General features: G+C 43.0%; 1 protein-coding gene across 4 annotated transcripts in view; it reads left to right on the top strand.

The window, feature by feature from the left end:
* GRB10 (growth factor receptor bound protein 10) overlaps positions 1 to 22,808 on the top strand; it is a 244,450-nt gene that overhangs the window by 157,425 nt on the left and 64,217 nt on the right. For all 4 annotated transcript variants that reach the window (XM_039524491.1, XM_039524492.1, XM_039524490.1 and 1 more), the window contains 2 exons: positions 9,813 to 10,029; positions 19,107 to 19,248. In XM_039524491.1, coding sequence (XP_039380425.1) covers positions 9,813 to 10,029; positions 19,107 to 19,248 — 359 coding nt within the window. The remainder of the gene's footprint in view (positions 1 to 9,812; positions 10,030 to 19,106; positions 19,249 to 22,808) is intronic.

Here is a 22,808-nt window from a genome sequence, read left to right as displayed (position 1 = left end):
TGCTTCTTTTACATGGTTGTTAAGCCACGGTGGCTCTTTTTTAGTTCTTTTACTGTTTTTCTTAATTTGGGGTAAACATTGAAGTTGGACCTCTATTATGGTGTCTTTAAAAAGGGCCCACGCAACTTGCAGGGATTTCACTTTAGTCACTGTACCTTTTAACTTTTGTCTAACTAACCCCCTCATTTTTGTATAGTTCCCCCTTTTGAAATTAAAGGCCACAGTGTTGGGCAGTTGAGATGTTCTTCTCACCACAGGGATGTTGAATGCTATTGTATTATGGTCACTATTTCCAAGCGGTCCTGCTATAGTTACCTCTTGGACCAGCTCCTGCGCTCCACTCAGGATTAAATCTAGAGTCGCCTCTCCCCTTGTGGGTTCCCATACCAGCTGCTCCATGAAGCAGTCATTTAAAGTATCGAGAAATTTTATTTCTGCATTTCGTCCTGAAGTGAAATGTTCCCAGTCAATATGGGGATAATTGAAATCCCCCACTATTATTGGGTTCTTAATTTTGATAGCCTCTCTAATTTCCCTTAGCATTTCATCATCAGTATTACTGTCCTGGTCAGGTGGTCGATAATAGATCCCTACTGTTATATTTTTACTAGAGCATGAAATTTCTATCCATAGAGACTCTATGGAACCTGTGGATTCGCTTAAGATTTTTACTTCATTTGAATCTACACTTTCTTTAACATATAGTGCCACTCCTCCCCCTGCACGGCCTGTTCTGTCCTTCCGATATATTTTGTACCCCGGAATGATTGTGTCCCATTGATTGCTCTCAGTCCACCAGGTTTCTGTGATGCCTATTATATCTATATCCTCCTTTATCACAAGGCACTCTAGTTCACCCATCTTATTATTTAGACTTCTGGCATTTGTGTACAAGCACTTTAAAAACTTGTCCCTGTTTATTAGCCTGCCTTTTTCTGATGTGCCAGATTCTTTTTTATGTGACTGTTTATCATCTGATCCGGCCCTTACATTATACTCTTCAGTCCTCTGCTCCTGACTATAGCCTGGAGATTCTCTATCATCAGACTCTCTCCTAAGAGAAGTCTGTGTCCGATCCACACGCTCCTCTGCAGCAGTCGGCTTTCCCCCATCTCCTAGTTTAGAAACTGCTCTACAACCTTTTTAATGTTTAGTGCCAGCAGTCTGGTTCCACCTTGGTTTAGGTGGAGCCCATCTCTCCTGTATAGGCTCCTCCCATCCCAGAAGTTTCCCCAGTTCCTAATGAACGTGAACCCCTCCTCTCTACACCATCGTCTCATCCACGCATTGAGACTCTGAAGCTCTGCCTGCCTACCTGGCCCTGCGCGTGGAACCGGGAGCATTTCTGAAAATGCCACCATAGACGTCCTGGATTTCAGTCTCTTCCCTAGCAGCCTAAATTTGGCTTCCAGGACATCTCTCCTACCCTTCCCTATGTCATTGGTACCTACATGTACCACGACCACCGGCTCCTCCCCAGCACTACACATAAGTCTATCTAGATGCCTCGAGAGATCCGCAACCTTCGCACCAGGCAGGCAAGTCACCATACGGTTCTCCCGGTCATCACAGACCCAGCTATCTACATTTCTAATAATCGAATTTCCCATTACTAACACCTGCCTTTTCCTAGAAACTGGAGTTCCCTCCCCCAGAGAGGCAACCTCAGTGCGAGAGGCAACCCCAGCACCATCTGGAAGGAGGGTCCCAACTACGGGAAGGTTTCCCTCTGCTCCCATTGACTGCTCTACTTCCCTGGGCCCTTCTTCCTCCTCAACAGCACAGGAGCTGTCTAAGCGGAGGTGGGACAATTCTACAGTGTCCCGGAAAGCCTCATCAACAGTGATATTGCATTGGCAAATTCCCCCTAGAAAGAAAGAGTGGAACAAAAGAATAATAAAGGCACCTCAACTTTTCCTCATTTATGGAGGACAGTCTTATAATATGCATCCAGATATCTTCCAATCCCACAAGCTGAAAATTGTTCCACTTTACTGCAGCTCTGTAACCATATGGGAACCAATCCTGTCTGTGTTTTGTGCACATCCAAAATTCCTGCTGAATGACCTGCCCTGGGAGTGTTACCAGTGACCCAGGGCTGGGGAGGCAGGAGGTGGGGGGGGGGGAGGAGGCACTGGTTGGGGGGAGCCCAGGGCTGGGGCAGCAGCAGGGTGGGGGGGAGGGCACTGGTGGGGAGGAAAGGGGGAAGCCCAGCGCTGGGATGGCAGGGGGGTGTGGGTCAGTGGGGGGAGAGCCCAGGACTGGGGCAGCAGGGGGGAGCCCAGGGCTGGGACAGGGGGCAGCCAAATTTTTTTTTGCTTGGGGCAGCAAAAAATCTAGAGCCGACCCTGATGGGTTCCCCCAGCCGCCGGAGCCCCGAGCCCTTTAATTTGACCCTGAGGGCTCCCAGCCACCTCTTCAGCTGGGAGCCCCTGGTTGATTTAAAATAAAGTATCACCTCCCCACCCCCAACCTTCCTTTTTGGCCCACAGCTGTTTTGGTGGGGTGGCGCTGGGGAAGGAGGGTTTGTTTCTGCAGGGCTGGACGGCCCTGGGGTGGGGTGTTTCTGCGGGGCCGGGAGGTTTCGGCCCTCGGCTGTTTTCTTTGGAGGAATGTGGCCCTCGCCGCTTTACGAGTTGTGCAGGCCTGCTCTAGAGTAAAGTGTTATATTTGATTACTACATCTTGTGGCTCAGAGCTGAGGTTGTCCTAGGGGTATCCAGTGTGAACTTTCACCTGTTTAGTCTAAAGTAAAGTCATTAATTAAATAAACATTGTACCACTTCTGTCTACTTTGAGGTATAGAGAAGGGCCAAGAGGTCTCTTTTTAAAATAGATAGAACCTGAGCAGGTTTTCCACTGTAGAAATAGCTGGGACGTACAGTCAGCACCTCCCTGTTTTATCTGGAGGATCCATGGAGGAGCAGCTCTTGAATGTTTACTGTGAGCACAGTGGCACCCTAATTGGAAGGCAGATTATTATGATGGCTTTGGTGGAGCTTCATTCTCTAAAGCAGTGGTGCCCAACCTCTTACACAGGAGGGCCACATAAATCTAAGCACAACCAAACAGATTCTACATATTTTAATAAAATTTAAAGTCCCCTAGATTGATTTATATTTTAAGTTCAGCTTGTTTCATATGTATTTTAGTTAGGTTGTTTCTATGCATAGTATTGTCTATTTACACACTTGTGTAAACTAAAATGATGTGACATGGTGACATAATTAATCAGCTGCTAGTATATTGTGTTGAAGAGGCTGCGGGCCTCATGAAATGCTCTGGTGGGCTGTAGGTTGGGCACCCCTGCTCTAAAGTGTTCTGTAGTCATTGTAAGTAAATAAACATTAACAGAAATTGCAAAACATCCTTGGTTTTAAACAGTATGTCTAAAATCCTTCTGCTCTGAACCTGCTCAAGTTTTCATTATCTTGTCATATCTCCAGTCTTCCAGGAAAGGCACCACAAGAGTCCATCTGTGAATTTCTAATCTTTACAGAAAAAAGCAACCAACCATTCCCCACTTTCTTTTTTTTTTCCCCCAACAAACTTTTAAAATTAGTTGTATACATCAGGAACACTCCAAATCAGGTACAGAAGTGTGTGTGTGTGTGTGTGTGTGTGTTCGTTCCCCCGTCTTTTGCAAGCCACATTTAATTGATCCTTTCTGTGCTCTTGAACACTTTGGGTTTTATTAACTGTAACATTCTTGGTATGTAGCCTTTTTTTTTTTTAATGGTTGTTACCTAGCAGTAATAACTTTGTTTAACTTAGTTTGTCTATGTATTTTATTTAAAGAAATAAGGTGTATATTAAGAACGACTCAAGTCCAGCCATAAAGTTTTTTAAATACATAAGTGTTTATATACTGAATTCTTTTCAGCACATAAAGTTTAATGTGCAAAAATTTTATGCTAAAGACTTCCCACCCTCCTGCTGAGCTTACAGAAATTGGAATAGGTGCATGTGCGACTTCAAAGCTCCCCAAGGACTATGGCAGGTGTCAAAAGTTCCACATAAGACGTCTTTATATGTTGAATTCCAGTGCATTAAGAACTTTGGTGCTCAAGGATCACAGGTTTCCTAAATTGAATCTGATGCTCCTCTCCAGAAATGAGTCCTGGGTTTCTGATCTGCCTTTCTTACCCCTGGACAACAGTCCCGTATGGCATTTTGTAAGCTGTACATGGACACGCATGGAGCTTTGAAGTACATCAGCCCCAGTTAGGGTTAGACGTTTCAGACAGAACATACTCTCTTTAAAACCCTGGCAGATTACCTCTGCATTCCTTTCATGTCAGCTTAATTCCCCATGCAGTTGCATAGAACTTGCAGAGTCCTTACATAATACTTTCACTGGCTAACAGGCACAGAGTTCTAAAGGCATACAGCACTACCTTCCTGGGTTTTTTTACAAGATGACTCAATCCTCATTTGAGCTAACTGGTGTACATGAAGGAGGCCTTTAAAAATTCTCCTGTTGTCCTATATTTTGCTAGACATTACGTGAACGCTTATTCTCCTTGCATCATCGAGCAGGGTTTGGCTCATGCTGTACTGAAACTTAGTATCAGTTAATGGTCAGTACTTATAAGAAAGATCGCCATCTATCTGGACAGCAGCTACCCTGATAAATGGCTTTGTTTTATGGCAGTATATGGGAGTAAGTGTTTGATACTATCTTCTATTCATGCAATATCAGTTACAAGTGGTGACTGAGGAGCAATATATGGTCCTTAATCTTCTGTGCTTACCCTAGTAGAGGTCAAAACAGAGTTTGTGTGAAACGAACTAAGAAAGAGGGTTGAAAAATGAAATGTACACGTGGGGAAATGAGAATAAAATTACTGTGCCTTAATTCACTTTAAGTAGCCATCTTAAAGTACAGATTAAGTTTTTTAAAAAGTATTTTCAAACAAAGGCATTATGGGACTGTTCTTGCAGTCTGAAATGTGCTCAGTCCACGTGTATAAAGATGTTTGAGTTTACAGAGCTGCCAGTTTGGGAAAAAATAAAACTCTACCCCCATCTCTACACTAAAGTCTGGATTCTTTCCCCAGGTAACATTAGGAGTAATAAAAGTTCTGCAGGGTAATAGGCCCACTGACAGCTGTGCAAAACCCATTGTCTTCAGGGGATTTGCACAAGTGGAGCTGACTGGAACTTGGTAAAAGATTCTTTTGTGTTACAGGAGAGGGAATTGTTCACTCCTCAAGCTGAGGTGCCTCTGCAGGACTAACATCAATACTAAAAAAGCAAGAGAAACTTGTTAAAGGGGACAGAGAGGGCTCTGTTCCATATGTATCCAGACCTGTATAGGGGACTACACATAATCATTACTTAAACAAAAAACCTTTAGATGTAGATTAAGGTATTCCAGGCCTGATGATAACCTCCTTCCTTGTAACAATATGTACAGAAACACTAGGTGGTGCTCTGATGAAGCTGTTTTATTTCTGTGGAAAAAGACAGAAATATCTAACTCAGAAGCTGTTCACTGTAGAACATGCAATGATGATCTCTTGTACTCCTTGCCCCCAGCCCGAGTGAACCCTTGCATTTTGTCTTGTAGCTGAAAGCATGCACTTCAGTTTTACCAAAAATATTGCTATTGATGTACGGTAGAGCCTTGTTCATGCCCTTAAGCAATATACGGTAAAGACTCATATTCAAGAGTAGTTCAGAACTGCAAAAAATCTTTATGGTGTGTATTAAGACTCAGCAATCTTAGCATTTCATGTTTTTTAACACATTTAAAAGGGAAAGGTTGATTCTTCTTTGAGTGATGCTCCATATATGAATTCCAAACGTGGGTACACATGTGCTCCATGTGCCAGAGCGAAAATCTTGAAAAAGCAGATATCTTAGCCCCAACATAACTTGAATTCAAGAAAAGACATAAAACCCAGACATCCATCTTCATACTCCTGGACCTTGCTGCAGAATTTGCCACAGTCAGCCACAAAATGATGATGTCCATCTGAAGGAGGTATACAAGGGAATTTATTAAAATGGCTTGAGTCCTCCCTGGAAAGATGGGTCCAAAAGGCAGTGATTGGAGATTGCTCCTCTGCAATCAAAGACCTCGCTTGCAGAGTCCTATGAGGATCAATTCTCTCTGGTCATCTTAAACACTTACATGCAGACATTAAGTGGACCAGAGAAACATCAGTGGTTCAGATTTACACGACACACGACTCTCTTGTTATCCTTCACCGAATACAACATACTAGTGTTGCAACCTCTCCTCCAGGTTTTCCCAGGTTCATTCCTTGTTTTGTAAGGATGCTCAGTACCTGCTGCCAGCTGTCTAGTTTTATGACAGAATCATCCCAGGTGTACCTCAGAGGTGGCAACCCTACAATATAGTTAACAAACTACCCCAGTGCTTGGTCAAGATCAGTTCATGGATGAAGAGAAGTTGGCTGCTCCTAAACCTAAGCTTAATTGAAGCCTAAACCTAGAGCAAGATCAGCATTGTTGATTGGTGGAGGAAAACACTTCGAGGGATTGCACTGTGGATGCAAATTCCCTTTTGAATTGCACATCCCCAAATGGTCAAGGCTGTCCAGAGTGCTTTTGGACTCCTTGATTAAGCTAGGCTCTTGTTACAAGTCATGTATTCTATTATGTGGTTGGCTAGGAGTTGTGTTTTGTCCTGGCAGATGATAACCTAACCTGCGTTATCTCCTGGCTGGACTGTAGCTATGCAGTCAGCTATCTGAGCATCAAACAATCATCCCTTAAGAAATTTCAGCTATCAGAAAATGCAGCATGAATTATCATGAGCACATCAAATCTGCTCTCTGCTCAGGCCTGGTCTTCCACACTTAAAACTTATACCAGTCTAGCTGTGTCAGACAGAAATATGAAAAAACCCACAACCCTTAGCTACGTAGCTATGCTGACAAAAAACCCAGTGTAGATGCAGCTATGCTGGCAGAAAAATGCTCCTGTCCACAGAGTTTGTTGTTTAGGGAAGTGGTGTTCCTACATCACAGGGGTGGGTGAAACACCTTCTGTTGGTGTATCTACATTTAGAGGCTTATGCCAGCACAGCTATGCTGGCACAGGGTGTGATAACTCAGTATGTTGACTCTCCATAGAATATTGCATGAAGTTCAAGATATCAGTTCTTATCTTCAAAGAGCTTAATGACCAGGGTCCAGGAACTGGTAAACACTGTGGAGCCGATTCCGACAGTATCTAAGAACTGCCTCAAACATCAATGCAAGTGCAAGGTGTTCTTCACTAATATAAACATATAGCACCTCAAACACTTTTTCTTAAAGCAGTGACGATGGGGCCAAATGAAGTCATTCCACCACTTTCTGTCTTGTACCAGCTTCACAGCTTTGTTCATCTTTAAACCTTTTTGTTCTATCATTCTTCACCATGTCTATCCAATGCATCCTCAGTCTTTTTTCAGTCTGCACAGTGAATTTAAATGTTGAGCTGATATCCTTCTAACATTAACAAATTCAACTCCGTTTCAAGTGTACTTGATATGACTGTTTTTAATGAAGTGCACTATTGTATGCACATTAAAGTTCATATTGCCTCAGCCTATTTGCTTAATCAGGAGTATCCTATTGATCAACTACAGGTGAATCTTAATCTTCCCCCTGTTTTTTGCTAATCTGAAAGTTTAATGATCTTTTTACACAGTAGTCCCTTTGTCAAGATTAATAAAATTAGAGCCCTGTGGGACTCTAAGCCACATCAGTTTCCACTAAACACACACTTTCCTCTCTGTTCTGCTTTATGCTTGCTAAGCAGTTGTTATGCATCTTAATTCACCTAACACATACCTAGTATCTAAGTTTTGGTATCCCTTTTCTGCAACACTTGACAGCTATCTGGCTCTAACCCGTATAATGCTGGTGATGCCCCACTGCCTGGGGCTCCTCCCATGCGGTGATATTAAAGTTCAGTGGTTAAGTTCAGGAGCCTTGTAACTCTGCCTCAATTCCTTGTTGCCGTGATGAGACAGAAAAGCTGGAATGTGACCCTATTTCAGATAGGTGCTTGTCAGGTAAGAGGAGAATCTGAGGGAGGGAGTGAAACTTAAGATACACTTGGAAAGTGTAGATAAGTTTAGATATAACTAAATTTATCTTCTCACATAAGGATGTGTAAACTGGCAAAAAAGTAGAGGAAGCGGTCTAGTCTGGTGAAGATGTGCTTTAGCAATTGGTAATCAGCCATAAGGTACAAAGGCCCAGGAACAAACAAAACCATCCAAAAATGGAACAAATGCACTTGCTGCTTCTGTAGTGGCTCTACTTAATCTAGAAATATCCCGGGTAGCACTTTCAATTAAACTAAAGTGACTTGGGCTCTGTTGAAAGTCCCATTGACTTCAAATGGAACATAGGCTCTAAGTCACTACTTTTGTTTTTGAAAATGTTACTCAGTATTTAATATACCTCTGGATAGTTCTAGGGTGTTTCGTTTTGAGCAGGTTCTTGGCTTGTCATAAACATCATGGATTGTGGGTGGCAGCGTCCAAAACTAGTTCATCGGACATTATAATGAGCCCTGAACACTGCTACAGTTTAATTACATATATAGTTGAACAGAAATTCAGCAATGCTATTCCAGGTGCAGTCGTCAAACCAACACATAATGAGGACTTCAACAGCAGCTGTCTCTACTACTGCATTAAAGCTGATTATTGAAGTATCACAGGCAGAACACCCACTGACAGTGGCTTGACGGAAACTTATAGATGTTTATCTAGAAAATGAGGGGGTGGGGGAGCAAGATCAGAAGCTGTTTGGGGTAGGGAACATGTTTTAACTGGGCAGTGCTATGTAGCTGTAGAGGTAACTTGTTGCTAGGGAATATCTATTATAATAAGTGCTCTAGGAATGAGGATTTAGAGGGTATTAAGTTTAAAAGACTCTCAGGGTTTATTCTCTCGCAAAGTACCCATAGTTAAACTAGCCAACAAAGAATGAATGAGCAAAGATTGCAGATTTACTGTAGGTTGCATGGCTACTCAAAGTTCGAGGACTGGGGGAGATTGGGGACAATATGATAGGGATTTTAAAAAAGTGTTTTATTTCCCCTCTCCCGTCCACTCCCTTCATTGATCGGAACTGCAGTCTAAAAATTTGAAGAGATGGAGGGCTATTGGCAGATAGCCAATGATTAATTTTGATACACCATCACAGTGGCTTTCCAACTTGCCCAACTCGGGATCTCTTTTCCCCCATTAAGTCTCCTCTGTAGAAGGTTTAATCTGTCTAGGTTCTTGCATCTTACAGTTTAACATTTGTCATACTGTCTGATGCTCTGAACACTCCAAAATTCTTAAGTTCAGAGAGAGAATTTGAAAAGCCATTGAGTTTAAAATGTGTATATCAGTCCTTACTGTAAGTGAGGTGATGCTTCCAATACAAGGCATACTGTTTTAGAAATCAAAGTTAATCTTATTGGAAAAGACCTGATAAGATAAGAATTCACTGTTTTTAGTAACTGACATTGACACACCGAATGAGGGACTGCTACTACCTCCACAGTGCAGGGTAAAATAGACTCGCTACCAGCAGTAAATACAGCAGTCTTCATATTTCTAAATAGTCAAATGTTTGTCAAAAGTGTGTTCTGCCTTTTTTTTTTTAATTGTGATCTTACTCTGAAAAAGCTTTCGATAACAAAAACCTGGACAGTGAAGAGAGCTCATAATATGAAAATATGTGCTCTCTTATTAGTAAAGCTCTGTAAATTGTCATTATCCTTCTAAATTTCTATAGTAGTTCTAGCCTTCAAATGTGTAATGCCATCTTTATTTTGTTTGTTTTACAGATGATGATGTGGACCTAGAAGCTTTGGTAAATGACATGAACTCCTCATTTGAAAGTTTGTACTCAGTGTGCGGTATGCAGTCAGAAACCACTCCCCTTCTTCAAAATGGCCAGCTTAATCGCAGCCAACTGCCAACCTCAGGAACAAGTTCTCTGCAGCCCATGTCTCCAAGGCAGAAGGTGCAGCGGTCTCAGCCAGTGCGCATTATGGCAGTCAGGTAAGAAAAGAGGACAAGATAGAGGGACTCTTATGTTTGTTTGGATTGGGCTAACTGAAAGAACCAGGTCATCTCATGATTTATATCTGACAGCCGCTTAGTGATACTAAGTGGTGATGCACTTGATTTTTTTTTTTTTTTTTTAAGAGAAAGATGGCTTACCAACTAAGACAGAAAATACAATCTTGTATATTGTCTGTATTACTTGGAGGCCATGTCTTTAGTATGAGCTTGCTCAAGTGACCTACCATGTTTGGATTTAGTTAATATCCTTCATCCAAATGGGCTGTCATGCACAGTATCTACTCAGAATATCTTGTTAGTTTAATAGAAACACTTTACCTTCTGTAGTGGCCATTAGATACTTGACTACAGGTGCATTTGCCTGTATGAGGCCCAAACTGAAATATCAGGTTTGTGTTAAAATTTATAAAACCTTATATTAATAGAGTAAGTCTAATGCCACCTCTAGTGACCCCATTAAAACAGGGTAGTGACCCACTTTGAGGTCTCAACCTAGAGTTTGAGACCGCTACAATAAAGCATCTTCAACTCCAGATATAGCAGCATTATGCTAGTGAATAAGAAGCCGAAAGTGGAAGCATCTTTAAATCAGTTTGCTGTTCCCAGCATGGAACTTGCTGCTTGCAAGCTTGAAGTGGGGGAGACGGTTGGGAGAGGTCCTGGTGCTCTCCACGCCAAATTTATACATTGGGAGTGAGAACAACAAGATAACAACAGATATAGCCAGAGGGGGACGGTTAGGTGTAAGGAAGAGGGTGGGGGGGACGGATACTAGATCTACAAGTCATACTGGAAGTACTGTGTCCCTACCGAGTTGGGTGAAAAGAGTGAGAGGAGCCCAACAGGAAAAATTAGGATGTTTGTTCACCAATGCAAGAAGCTTAGGTAACAAAATGGAGGAACTGGAGCTCCTGGTCCGAGAATTGAAACCGGATAGCGTAGGAATAACCGAAACATGGTGGAACGGTAGCCATGACTGGAGTACAGGTATGGAAGGGTATGTGCTGTTTAGGAAAGACCGATGCAAAGGTAAAGGTGGGGGAGTAGCATTGTATATCAATAATGAGGTGAAATGTAATGAGATAACTAGCAATGCAATGGATAATACAGAGTCTGTCTGGGCAATGGTCACATTGGGGAAAAAAACTATCAGAGCCTCACCCGGGATAGTGATTGGGGTGTGCTATAGACCGCCGGGATCTAGCTTGGAGACAGATAGAGAGCTCTTTAATGTTTTTAAGGATGTAAATACTAATAGGAACTGCTTGATCATGGGGGACTTTAACTTCCCGGATATAGATTGGGAAACAAATGCTAGTAATAATAATAGGGCTCAGCTTTTCCTAGACGTGATAGCTAATGAATTCCTTCATCAAGTGGTTGCTGAACCGACGAGGGGGGATGCCATTTTAGATCTGGTTTTGGTGAGTAACGAGGACCTTGTTGAGGAAATTGTTGTAGGGGACAACCTTGGCTCGAGTGATCATGAGCTAATTCGTTTCAAAATAAATGGGAGGATAATCAGTAGTGCATCTGAGACTAGGGTTTACGATTTCAAAAGGGCTAACTTTACTAAATTAAGGCGACTAGTTAGGGAAGTGGACTGGACTAACATATTTAGGGATCTAAAGGCAGATGACGCCTGGGGTTACTTCAGGTTGAAGTTGCAGGAGTTGTCAGAGGCATGTATCCCGAGAAGGGGAAAACGGCTCGTAGGTAGCAGTTTTAGACCGAGCTGGATGAGCAAGCGTCTTAGAGGGGTCATTAAGAAAAAACAGAAAGCGTACCAGGAGTGGAAAATGGGAGGGATCAGCAAAGAAACCTACCTTATTGAGGTCAGAGGGTGTAGGGAAGCAGTGAGAAAGCAAAGCGACGGGTGGAGATGGACCTAGCGAAGGGGATTAAAACCAATAGCAAACGGTTTTTTAGCCATATAAATAGGAAGAAAACCAAGAAAGAAGAAGTGGGACCGCTTAAAACTTTAAACGGAGTGGAGATTAGGGATAATCTTGGAATGGCACAATATCTGAACGAATATTTTGCCTCGGTCTTTAATGAGGCTAATGAAGGGCTAAGGAATAGTGATAGAGGGACCGATGGGAATGAAGATATGGGGGTAGACATTACGGTATCTGAGGTAGAAGCCAAACTTGAACAACTTAACGGAAGTAAATCGGGGGGCCCGGATAATCTTCATCCTAGAATATTAAGGGAATTGGCGAGTGATATTGCTAGCCCGTTAGCGATAATTTTAATAAGTCTCTAAATTCGGGGGTTGTACCGTTTGACTGGAGATTAGCTAATGTAGTTCCTATATTCAAGAAGGGGGAAAAAAGTGACCCGGGTAACTACAGGCCTGTTAGTTTAACATCTGTAGTATGCAAAGTCATGGAAAAAATCTTAAAAGAGAGAGTGGTTCCGGAGCATGAGGCCGATGGCAACTGGGATAGATTACAGCATGGATTTACGAAAGGTAGATCGTGCCAAACCAGCCTGATCTCCTTCTTTGAGAAAGTAACAGATTTTTTAGACAAGGGAAATGCGGTGGATCTAATATATCTGGATTTCAGTAAGGCGTTTGATACGGTACCGCATGAAGAATTACTGGTTAAATTGGAAAAGATGGGGATCGAAATGAAAATCCAGAGGTGGATAAGAAGCTGGTTAAAGGGGAGACTTCAGAGGGTAGTACTGAAGGGGGAACTGTCAGGTTGGAGGGGGGTTACCAGTGGAGTTCCTCAAGGTTCGGTTTTGGGTCTGATTTTATTTAATCTATTTATTGCTGACCTGGGAACCAAGAGTAGGAGTGGGCTGATAGTTTGCGGATGACACCAAGTTGGGAGGTATTGCCAATTCAGAAAAGGATCGGGATATCCTCCAGGGAGATTTGGATGACCTTGTAAACTGGAGTATTAGTAACAGGATGAAATTCAATAGTGAGAAGTGTAAGGTTATGCATTTAGGGATGACTAACAAGAATTTTAGTTATAAGCTGGGGACGCACCAGTTGGAAGTAATGGAGCAGGAGAAGGACCTAGGAGTCCTGGTTGATCGTAGGATGACTATGAGTAGGCAATGTGATGTGGCCGTTAAAAAAGCTAATGCGGTCTTGGGATGCATTAGGCGAGGTATTTCTAGTAGGGATAAGGAGGTGCTAGTCCCGTTATATAAGGCGTTGGTGAGACCTCATTTGGAGTATTGTGTGCAGTTTTGGTCTCCCATGTTTAAGAAGGATGAATTCAAACTGGAACGGGTACAAAGAAGGGCCACTAGAATGATCCGAGGAATGGAAGGCCTGTCGTATGAAAGGAGACTTGAGGAGCTCGGTTTGTTTTCCTTAACCAAAAGAAGGATAAGAGGAGATATGATTGCACTCTTTAAATATATCAGAGGGATAAATACCAGGGAAGGAGAGGAATTATTTCAGCTTAGTGCTAATGTGGACACGAGGACAAACGGATATAAATTGTCAGTCAGGAAATTCAGGCTTGAAATTAGACGAAGGTTTCTAACCATCAGGGGAGTGCAATACTGGAACAGCCTACCGAGGGAAACAGTGGGGGTGAAGGACCTCCATGACTTTAAGATTAAGCTAGATAAGTTTATGGAGGAGATGTATGATAGGATAACGGGCTTAGTCAATAGGTCAATTAAGTGCCACACTGGTAAATAGTACAATGGGTCAACGATATGATATAACCTTTTTCCAGAGGGTATGGCTGGAGAGTCTTGCCCGCATGCTCGGGGTTCAGCTGACCGCCATATTTGGGGTCGGGAAGGAATTTTCCTCCAGGGAAGATTGGCAGTGGCCCTGGAGGTTTTTCGCCTTCCTCCGAAGCATGGGGCAGGGGTCGCTTGCTAAAGGAGTGGGTGGATCGGCTTATGTGGCCTGCATCTAGCAGGAGGTCAGACTAGATGATCATAATGGTCCCTTCTGATCTTGAATTCTATGATTCTATGAAGTGAAAGATTAAACAGATGCTTTTTTTATAGTAGTTGAAGGTTTTTATGTGTAACAAAAGGTTCTTAATCTTGTTTGTTTTTTTAAAAAACCCTGCTGTTAGTTTAACTGGACAGGCTGATTTGCTTTCATCCAGTCCACAAATATATTTGGGGTTTTCCCTCCAGTTAACAAATAGCCTTTCCAAATAAAGTGAGAAACACAAATTCATTCATTAATCCTCCTGCTTGTGGAGCACATAGTGCACACTTTGGATCACCTGTTTCCAAGAAGCCTGACCTGCCTGCTCTATATTAAGGTTGAGCAGGTGAGGTTAATAACTTGGAAGACGTAAGAGATGATTGGTCCTGTGTCGGACAACCTTGTTTGTAATGTGATGAAATCACCATATGCCTTCAATACATCACTGCTATTTCATGTCAAAAGCATCCAGCTGGCGCATTTGTGTTTCTGTGGTGGCCCAGGTTTCGGAGTCGTACCAAAGGACCAAAGCCACTGCTGCTTGTTGTATACACATCTTAGTCTGAGTTGATATGTGGTGTTGATGCCACAGAGGCTTCCAAAAGGTGGGCACAACACTCGTAAACTTGCTGATTTGATGTGTCATGTCAGGAAGGCAGCCTCCCTTCTTGGTGACAATGGAACCAAGATATTCAAATAAGTTGACAAATTCAGCGTCTTGTCCATCGATTATGGTGGATGGGGTAGAGGTCCCTCGGCCACATTAATCAGTTTGGTCTTCTTCCAGTTGTCTTGCAGACCAAGCTTATGTGTTATTTCCTTAAATATTTTCAGTACATGGATGAAATTAGTTCATGAGGATGTGAACATAGCCATGTTATCAGCATATTCCAGGCCTCTTATGCAGTATCACACCCAATCTGCACCTAGTGACCACTTCCATCATTTGTTTAATAATGATGTTGAGCAGCTCAGGGCAGCCACTCACTCTTGCCGGACACCGCTGTTGTACTCAAACTGATTGGACGTTCTAGTACCTAAGAGAACATAGCTCTCACAGCAGTGCATTTCTACAAGAAGGTTGAGGAGCTTGCTGGACACACCAGCAGCTTGCAGGCAAAGCTAAAGGGATCAACAATCAACAGAGTCAAAGGCAGCTTTCACATCAATAAAGGCTATATGCTCCTCATCCTTCCTGCATTGAAACTCTTGGGCTTTTTGAATAATTTGTCTAAGGGTAAGAATCTGCTCCATGGTTGATCCAGTTGGGCATAAACCTGACTTGCTGTAGGTAGCATAGATTCCTTATGGTGGGTTTAACATGCTCAGGAAGAACCAGCATGAACAATTTGCTTGAAATGGAAAGCAAAATGATGCTACAGTGATTGGAACACACCAGAGTATGGCCTTTCCTTTTCCAAAATGGAAGAATTAATCCCGTGAATCCAGATTTTGTTGATAATGTGGGTCAGCCACTCCAAGACCAAATCTCCATTGTGGTTGATCAGCTCAACAGCAATATGACAAACACTGGCAGCACAACCATTCTTGAGCTTACAGGCTGCACTTGGAACCTGCTTCACTGTGACATCACACGGAGGGTGGTCACTGGACTCTTTGCATCCCCCTGGAACTGCAAATCTGCTGCTCTGAAGAAGCACTTAAGAAGCTCCTTAAAGTTTTTTCTTTCTATCTACTCATTCTGCCTCGGTGCTGAGCATGTTACTATGTCGATCCTTGATGAGCAAGGATTTGTTCCATGGACCAGCTTTTAAGTTATGCAGTTCTTTATAGACTGTGCTGTAGTCGTGTGTGGCCAATACAGCTTCCATCAATAGAGCCTTATTTGCCCAAAACATCTCACAGTCCTGCTTTAAAGCTGTTACGCACAAGGCATTGAGGCGTAGGTATTTTCAGTTGTTCTCGATTAAGTGAGCTAAGCCATGTTCTTCTTTCTATATCCATGGTCTGTTGACTTGCCCATTGATGTTTAGACTAGCATGCCTTTTCCCCAGCACTTTGTTGGCAGCGTCCATAAGAGGAAACTGGAAACAGTCACAGAAGTTGTTGGCTTGCTTGTGTTAAAAGCTTTCATCAGCAAAGGTTAGTGTGTCAGATCATTTGCAGATTTCAGCCTGGTATTTCATTTTGACAGCAGTATTAGTCAGTTTCTGTAAGTCTAACTCACTAATGGAAAGCTTGGTTTGAGTAGCCTTCAGCTTCAGTTTTGCCATGGCCACAAGCAACCTCTGATCAATACTGCCAACAGTGGTATATACAGCTTCTCCACCGATTGGCTATCAGAATGTGAACTAGTGCTTTTGCAGGTTCATCCATCGTTCAAATACGAAGTCCATGCATTTATGTTCTTCTGTTGGAAATTGATGTAAGAAACAAGGAGACCAGTGGGGCACGAAGCTCCCTGTTACCATTCATGGTCATATTCACAAAGAAATGCCCAGTGCTTTCTGGCCAAGCTGTTCTGGTGTCCATTCTAGGCATGGTATTGGCATCACATAGCACAGTGATAATCCTCTGGGGAAGATGTTTGGGGTTTTTTTAAACGGTTTCATTGGCATTTCCAAGCATACCAAACTTATCAGAGAAGAATCTGACTCTCTTAACTCTGTGCAGTTCCACAAGCACTAGTACAGTAGGGCCTAGATTTACCTAGGCTCAGCATCGCCATGCAGGGCTTTATGGGTTGCAGCCTGGGGCCCCCGCGCAGCAGGGCTCAGCAGGCTGCCTGCATGCCGTGGCCCCACGCCGCTCCCGGAAGCGACCGGCTGCTGACACGTCTGTGCAGCCCCTGGAGGGGGTGGGAGGGGAGGCAGCTCCGCACGCTCCATTGGAACCGGCCAATAGGAGCTGCACAGGCAGCACATGGAGACACGCTGTCCCCCTCTCCCCCAGGGGCACGCAGAGACGTGCCAGCAGCCAGCCGCTTCTGGGAGCGGCGTGGGACCATGGCATGCAGGCAGGCAGCCTCCCTGAACCCTGCTGCATCGCTGACTGGGAGCTGCCTGTGGTAAGTGCCTCCCGGCCAGAGTCCACACCTCACACCTCCTCCCACACCCCAACACTCTTCCCCAGACTAGAGCCCCCTCCTGCACACAAACTCCGTCCCAGAAAGAAACTAATAGAACAGCTGTTCTAGGTAAGAAGTAGGCTATTTTGAATTAACTTGACTATATTCTACATGTTTTAAGACTGAAATGTAACCACAGGATGACTTTATGTTAATTAAAAGGCAAGTTTAGTATAGTGTTAATAGCCTCGATGCCATAATTGCGATCATTTTGTTTTAAATTAGGAAAAAGACTTGTATACAGGGGCCCCACAAAATCTAATAGCCCCGGGCCCGCAGAAGAGTTAATCCGGCTCTGTCACCATGTTTAACTTTTAGTTGCCTAGAAAATCACATGGCCTCACAAAGCCTGAGTTAGGCACCTAAACTTCCTATATGATGAATGAAGAGAAAGAGATGCCTTCCAGTGGGATCACAAAAGCTAGTGGGAGATGTCAACAAGAGAGATGTGTGCTGAGTTAAGACCTTCTAAATCAGTGGTTCGCCAACCTTTTTGTGGCCAGTAGCCCATTCATGTTTTCAGAAGAGTGTGGCGGGCGCCAACAATTTTTCAAGGCTTATTTTGTATTTGTACATTAAATAATACAAAAAAATCATATTTAATATTACATAATATATGAATCCAGAGAGACGAGAGAAGCCGTGAGGACAGAGAACACCGGCGCCCGCAGCCCCAGAGTACTCTGTCCCCCGCAGGCGTGGGGCCCTGGCTGCTCTCCCCTGCTGGGCACTAGGTGGGCCCCGCGCCCGCCTGGGACCGAGAGCGCCCGCAGCCTGCAGCCCTGGAGTTCTCTGTCCCCGGCAGGCGCAGGGCCGCAGCTTCTCTCTCCTGCTGGGCACTAGGCAGGCCCTGTGCCTGCCGGGAACAGAGAACACCGCGCCCGCAGCATGACTTCTCTGTCCTCGTCAGGCCTGGGGCTGTGGCTTCTCTCCCCTGTTGGGCACTAGGCGGGCACACATAAATGCCCCGGCGGGCACCATGGCGCCCGCGGGCACCGTGTTGGGGACCACTGTTCTAAATGCATTGAAGAATTTTTTTTTATTCTATTCCAATTCAGTATACTGGAGGTCAGTACAAGTCTCTAATCATAGGCTGTCTATAAGCTTGGCGTACAAGAGGCTGTCTTGATTATAGGGAATCGTTACCATAAACTATATAATGACCAGTTCTAGGTAGCTCTACTGCATCTAGATAACTCTTTCATCACATTGTTTAGACACAAGTTGGGAAAACCTCCACCACCTGGCTAGACAAGTCAAATTTCCACTGTTCTAGCCCATAGTTATGGCAGGCACACCACTTCCCACCAAAACCAAATCTTGCCTATCGGCCTGTTTAAACAGGTGTGCCTTTATACTGGACCATGAAGGCTGCGAAATTCTGGATCTGAACAGTCCTGCCAGCAGAGTTCTTGTAGGCCTTGCCACCAGTCCTAGAACTTTAGCATAGGAGTATCCCAGTTAATCGTAACCACAGAGATGAAACATTGTTAGGATCTAGTTACAATCAACTGCGACACTTCAACAGTCTGCTCCTATGCTAGAGCTCTAGGACAGGTGACAAAGTCTACAAGGATTCTGCTGGCAGGATTGTTCAGATCCAGAATTTGGCAGTAGCAGCCCTTTTCTTGGATTGCATCCATTTGAATGAGCTCACGTATATGTACTTCTGGCATGTAGAACATAAACCGTCTTCAGTTTAGCCCTTGCTATCTGTGATATAGATCTGATTTTTTTTCTCACCAAAATGTGCATTTAATTTGTGTGCACAATTACCGCAATTATGCACACAAATAATCAAGTTAGATGCAGCAAAACAAGCTTGGATGCCTGACTGACTTTTCACATGCATTATCTAATTCGTTCATTCAATCACAGTAATTATATGCTTGGTATTTTGGAAAAAATATCTTTGTTTAGAACAAAGTTTGTTTGATCCACTTTCCTAAATGTTGTACGATATCAATATGCTGAATGGAGGGCAGTGGGTTAGTCAGGAGACTTAATTTCTTCTTCTAATATTCAGTTCGTATGTGTTTGTAGACGTCTCCAAGAAGAAGAACAGCAGTTCAGAACATCCTCTTTGCCAGCCATACCAAATCCATTTCCAGAGCTTTGCAGTCCTACAAGCTCTCCAGTACTGGCTCCTGGATCTTTACCTCAGAGTCAACCTGCTAGTAAGCATGTGAGTATTAAGTAGAAGTACTTTTCTATCACAGATTCTTGCTTAAGCTGACAATCGATTACCTCGCTGTAAAGGTAGAAGAAAAACTTCAAGATGCCTAGAAATATTTATATATCTTGTCCTTGAGCAGGGGAACACTGGCAAGAGAATACTATCTGCAACCAGACTTCAAAGCTGTAAAAGGTTTGTAAGTACCAAGATATCAGAAGCTCTCGTGCCGTTAATGAAGGATGTTTGGAATGAATGAAGCAATAATATTTAATATCCTCTCCTGAATTTCATTATGCTAGGCAATGTTTCATTTAATTAAGAAGTCTGGGTAATTTGCTTATAGCAGTAATTGGGTATATTATACTGCATATTGTAGGTGCCACAATAGTGCTTACCAGCCTGTTGCTGATTAAAAATTCAAGGGGTTTATAAATAGCTGCCTATTTGCTTTTAAAGATATGTGTCGTCTTTACTGGTTTTAATGTACTTCATAAAGCTGCACAAAAAGCAAAGTAATCTTTTTAGATCTGATGGCTGAGAGCAGGGGGATGGAACTTAGGAGCAAAATTACCTGATGGAAAGCTGGTTTGAGTGGCTCTTCACAATGAGAGTTTTTTTACAGTGACACTTAATCAAATTGGGGTGCTCACACAGGAAAAAAGAAGGTGTCATCATGTAAATATTTTTTCCCTCCTTTCCACTGCACTCTACCCCCTAAAGAGTTCCATTTCGCCAGCCCTGCTATTAGTCCTGGAGCTCTCTTGAAGTAGACACGTCACTTGGGCCAGAAAGCTGTGGGTAATTTGTGAGCTGCACAAACTTGCATTCGAATGAAATGATTTTAAAAAAAAACCTCTTCATTTGTGACTGGAAACCCAACCAAGTACAAATCTAATCTGGGCCAAAGGTATGAAGATGTTGCATTACCTCATTTTTGGTTTTCTAGAAAAGTTCTTCAATAGAGCAAACTGAAACCTAATATTTTCCTCAGATTCCTTTTTTTAAATGAAATGGATAGATTGAAATAAACATCCACAATTGACCTCCACACAATAGGTGTTACATAACTTGCTACCTTTTTTGTAAATGCACCTTCTCCCTGAATTAATTAAAATTTCTTAACAGTGCATGATCTGAGGACCAGACAGTGTGCTGTCCCACAAAGAAACTAGAGAGCTCAGAATGTCTTGTATGCTGGGGAATGGTACTTTGAAATGAAGTAGTAGGTGACTGTCTTTTGACTCCTGGCACTTGATAACAGAACACTTTTTCTGGCCTTTCTTCTAAGCAGTAAGGCGTGTGTTGAGACTGGCTGCCGCTATTTAGAGACTCTCATAACTTATTCAGGCCTTCTATATTTATTTCTCTTCTTAACACACACACTCACTCACTCACTCACTCTTCAGTAGTCAGTAGCTTTTATAAGTTTATCAAATGAAACAAAATGCAGCCTAAAAGATGGCTGAAAGCCATAAGATCCTATCTTGAACTGCATGTCAGTGATTCAGAAAAGAAAGACCCTTGTAGTTGGCTCTTTAACAGGGGGCCCTGCAAAGCTGAGTTGCTCAGACTTTGGCTTCAGCCCCAGGTGATGGAGCTTGGGGCCCTGGGCTTCAGCCTCATGCGGTGAGGCGTTGGCTTTCTGCCCTGGGCCTCAGCAAGTCTAATGCCGGCCCTGTTTGCAGCCCCCTGGGGAGCTCCGGAGTCCTGGTTGAGAACCACTGGTCTAAAAAGTGTTCAGTGTTTCAGATTCTGATGTCTTTTAAAAGGGCACCCACTTGAAAATCGTATTTCCATCTGAAAATGTTGTATCTCTGTTTATCACGCGTAACATCTTTTTACTGTAATTGGAACATGAGATATATATGCGTTATGCACTTGACGTGTACCATTAGTTTCTGATTTTTTTTTCCGTCCAGTTTCTACTGCTTGATTCAGGATGTGCTTTGGGATATCACTTATGCACTGTTCTGAGATTACTTCATGTACATTGTCCGCCCAGGTCCATAGAGGGGATTTGGTTTGGAATTTTCAGTAGGGCAAAATAAATCTAGTGTGGCTTATGGAACTGTATTCTTTTATTCACAGTTTTTAATGTTATGAAATGTACCATACACTTAACACTTCAGTTGTAAAGCAGTGAAAAATATCGAGTGAGAAAAAACTTGAGGCTATGACTCTTTCAATTTCACTCTCTCGCAGTATGTATTACTTGTTGAGAAGGATCTTGATGCAGTGAATAACTATATATCAATTTTAATCTGGAAAATGTAAGGGTATGCAATATAATGATGGGCTTGTTTACCAAAGTAATATGTATATATAAATAAATGGGAGCGCTAGTTACAGGAAACAATCTAAAGTGCAGTATCAAAATTAATCTGCCTGGGAGTAAAAATGGAAGCGTAAACTAGCAGTAATTCAGCAATGGAGACATCTTATAGTCTCTTGCTGTGCAAAATGGTCTTTAGATCACTCTTGCATTGATTTTCAAGGAAAGCATGCAGGTAGGCTGAATTAATAGAGAAAATGTCATCTAATGGTAGAAGACAGAACAGTCTCTAGTGTGAACCTATACAACAAATAAATGATGAAAGCTTTCCCACATCATGTTACTTTCGCAATGATAAGACTGAGACCAGATGAGGGCAATCTGAAATGCTGACACTGGATAGAATGCACTGTTGTTGTGTTTTTGTTGTTTTTTTTTAAAGGCAAAGTCAGGCAGGACTAGTGCTAGGGTGGTCAAACATTTGATGCTTGAGGGAGTCTAGGAATGAATGATAATTAGACAAATGTGCTTTCATAGTGACTTTGCAGTGGCGATGCGATGCTTGATTTCAGTGCTATAGACAGCAGCAGACTGAGTGTTTTGGAGAGAGTTTACAGTGAGGGGGCCCAGATGTCAACCTGTTCAAACTAAATGGCATAGTAAACATTTTAGTTAGAGAATCAACCAAGTAGGGAATATTCTGGGGGAGTTGAAAGCTGAACACTAAACAGAAGCTGAGTAGGACTCTGAGTTGACTCAGGAAACGCTGCAGGAAAAAACAGTTACACATTGTTGTAACTTCACAAATTAGTTGTATGGTAAACAAAACACCTAACATGTCTGGCACTGGAAGGAATGATGACTCTTCAAGCAATATTTGCCAGAATAGCTGTTGAATCTCTAAGCACCATCTCAAAATGATAGCTCAGCAGTTTCATTTTGCTTTATGTGCCAAGAGCCATGTTATTTTGAGGAATGTTGACAAACTTGAGGAATCAACTAAGGGCTTGGCTACACTTGTGAGTTGCAGCGCTGGTGGAGGCTTCCCAGCGCTGCAGCTTAGTAACTGTCCACACCTGCAAGGCACATCCAGCGCTGCAACTCCCTGGCTGCAGCGCTGGCTGAACACCTGGTCTGCTTGGGGTGTAGCGAGTGCAGCGCTGGTGATCCAGCGCTGCTCGTCAAGTGTGGGGACACACCAGCGCTGTTATTGGCCTCCAGGGTATTAGGAGATATCCCAGAATGCTTTTAAGTAAATTACTCTCTTTGTTTTGTTATGCAGCCTCTCTTTGTTTTG

The sequence above is a fragment of the Mauremys reevesii genome, linkage group 2 (genome assembly GCF_016161935.1).
Source record: "Mauremys reevesii isolate NIE-2019 linkage group 2, ASM1616193v1, whole genome shotgun sequence".
In the NCBI taxonomy this organism is placed as follows: Eukaryota; Metazoa; Chordata; order Testudines; family Geoemydidae; genus Mauremys; species Mauremys reevesii.
This window is presented reverse-complemented; position numbering and strand designations above follow the sequence as displayed.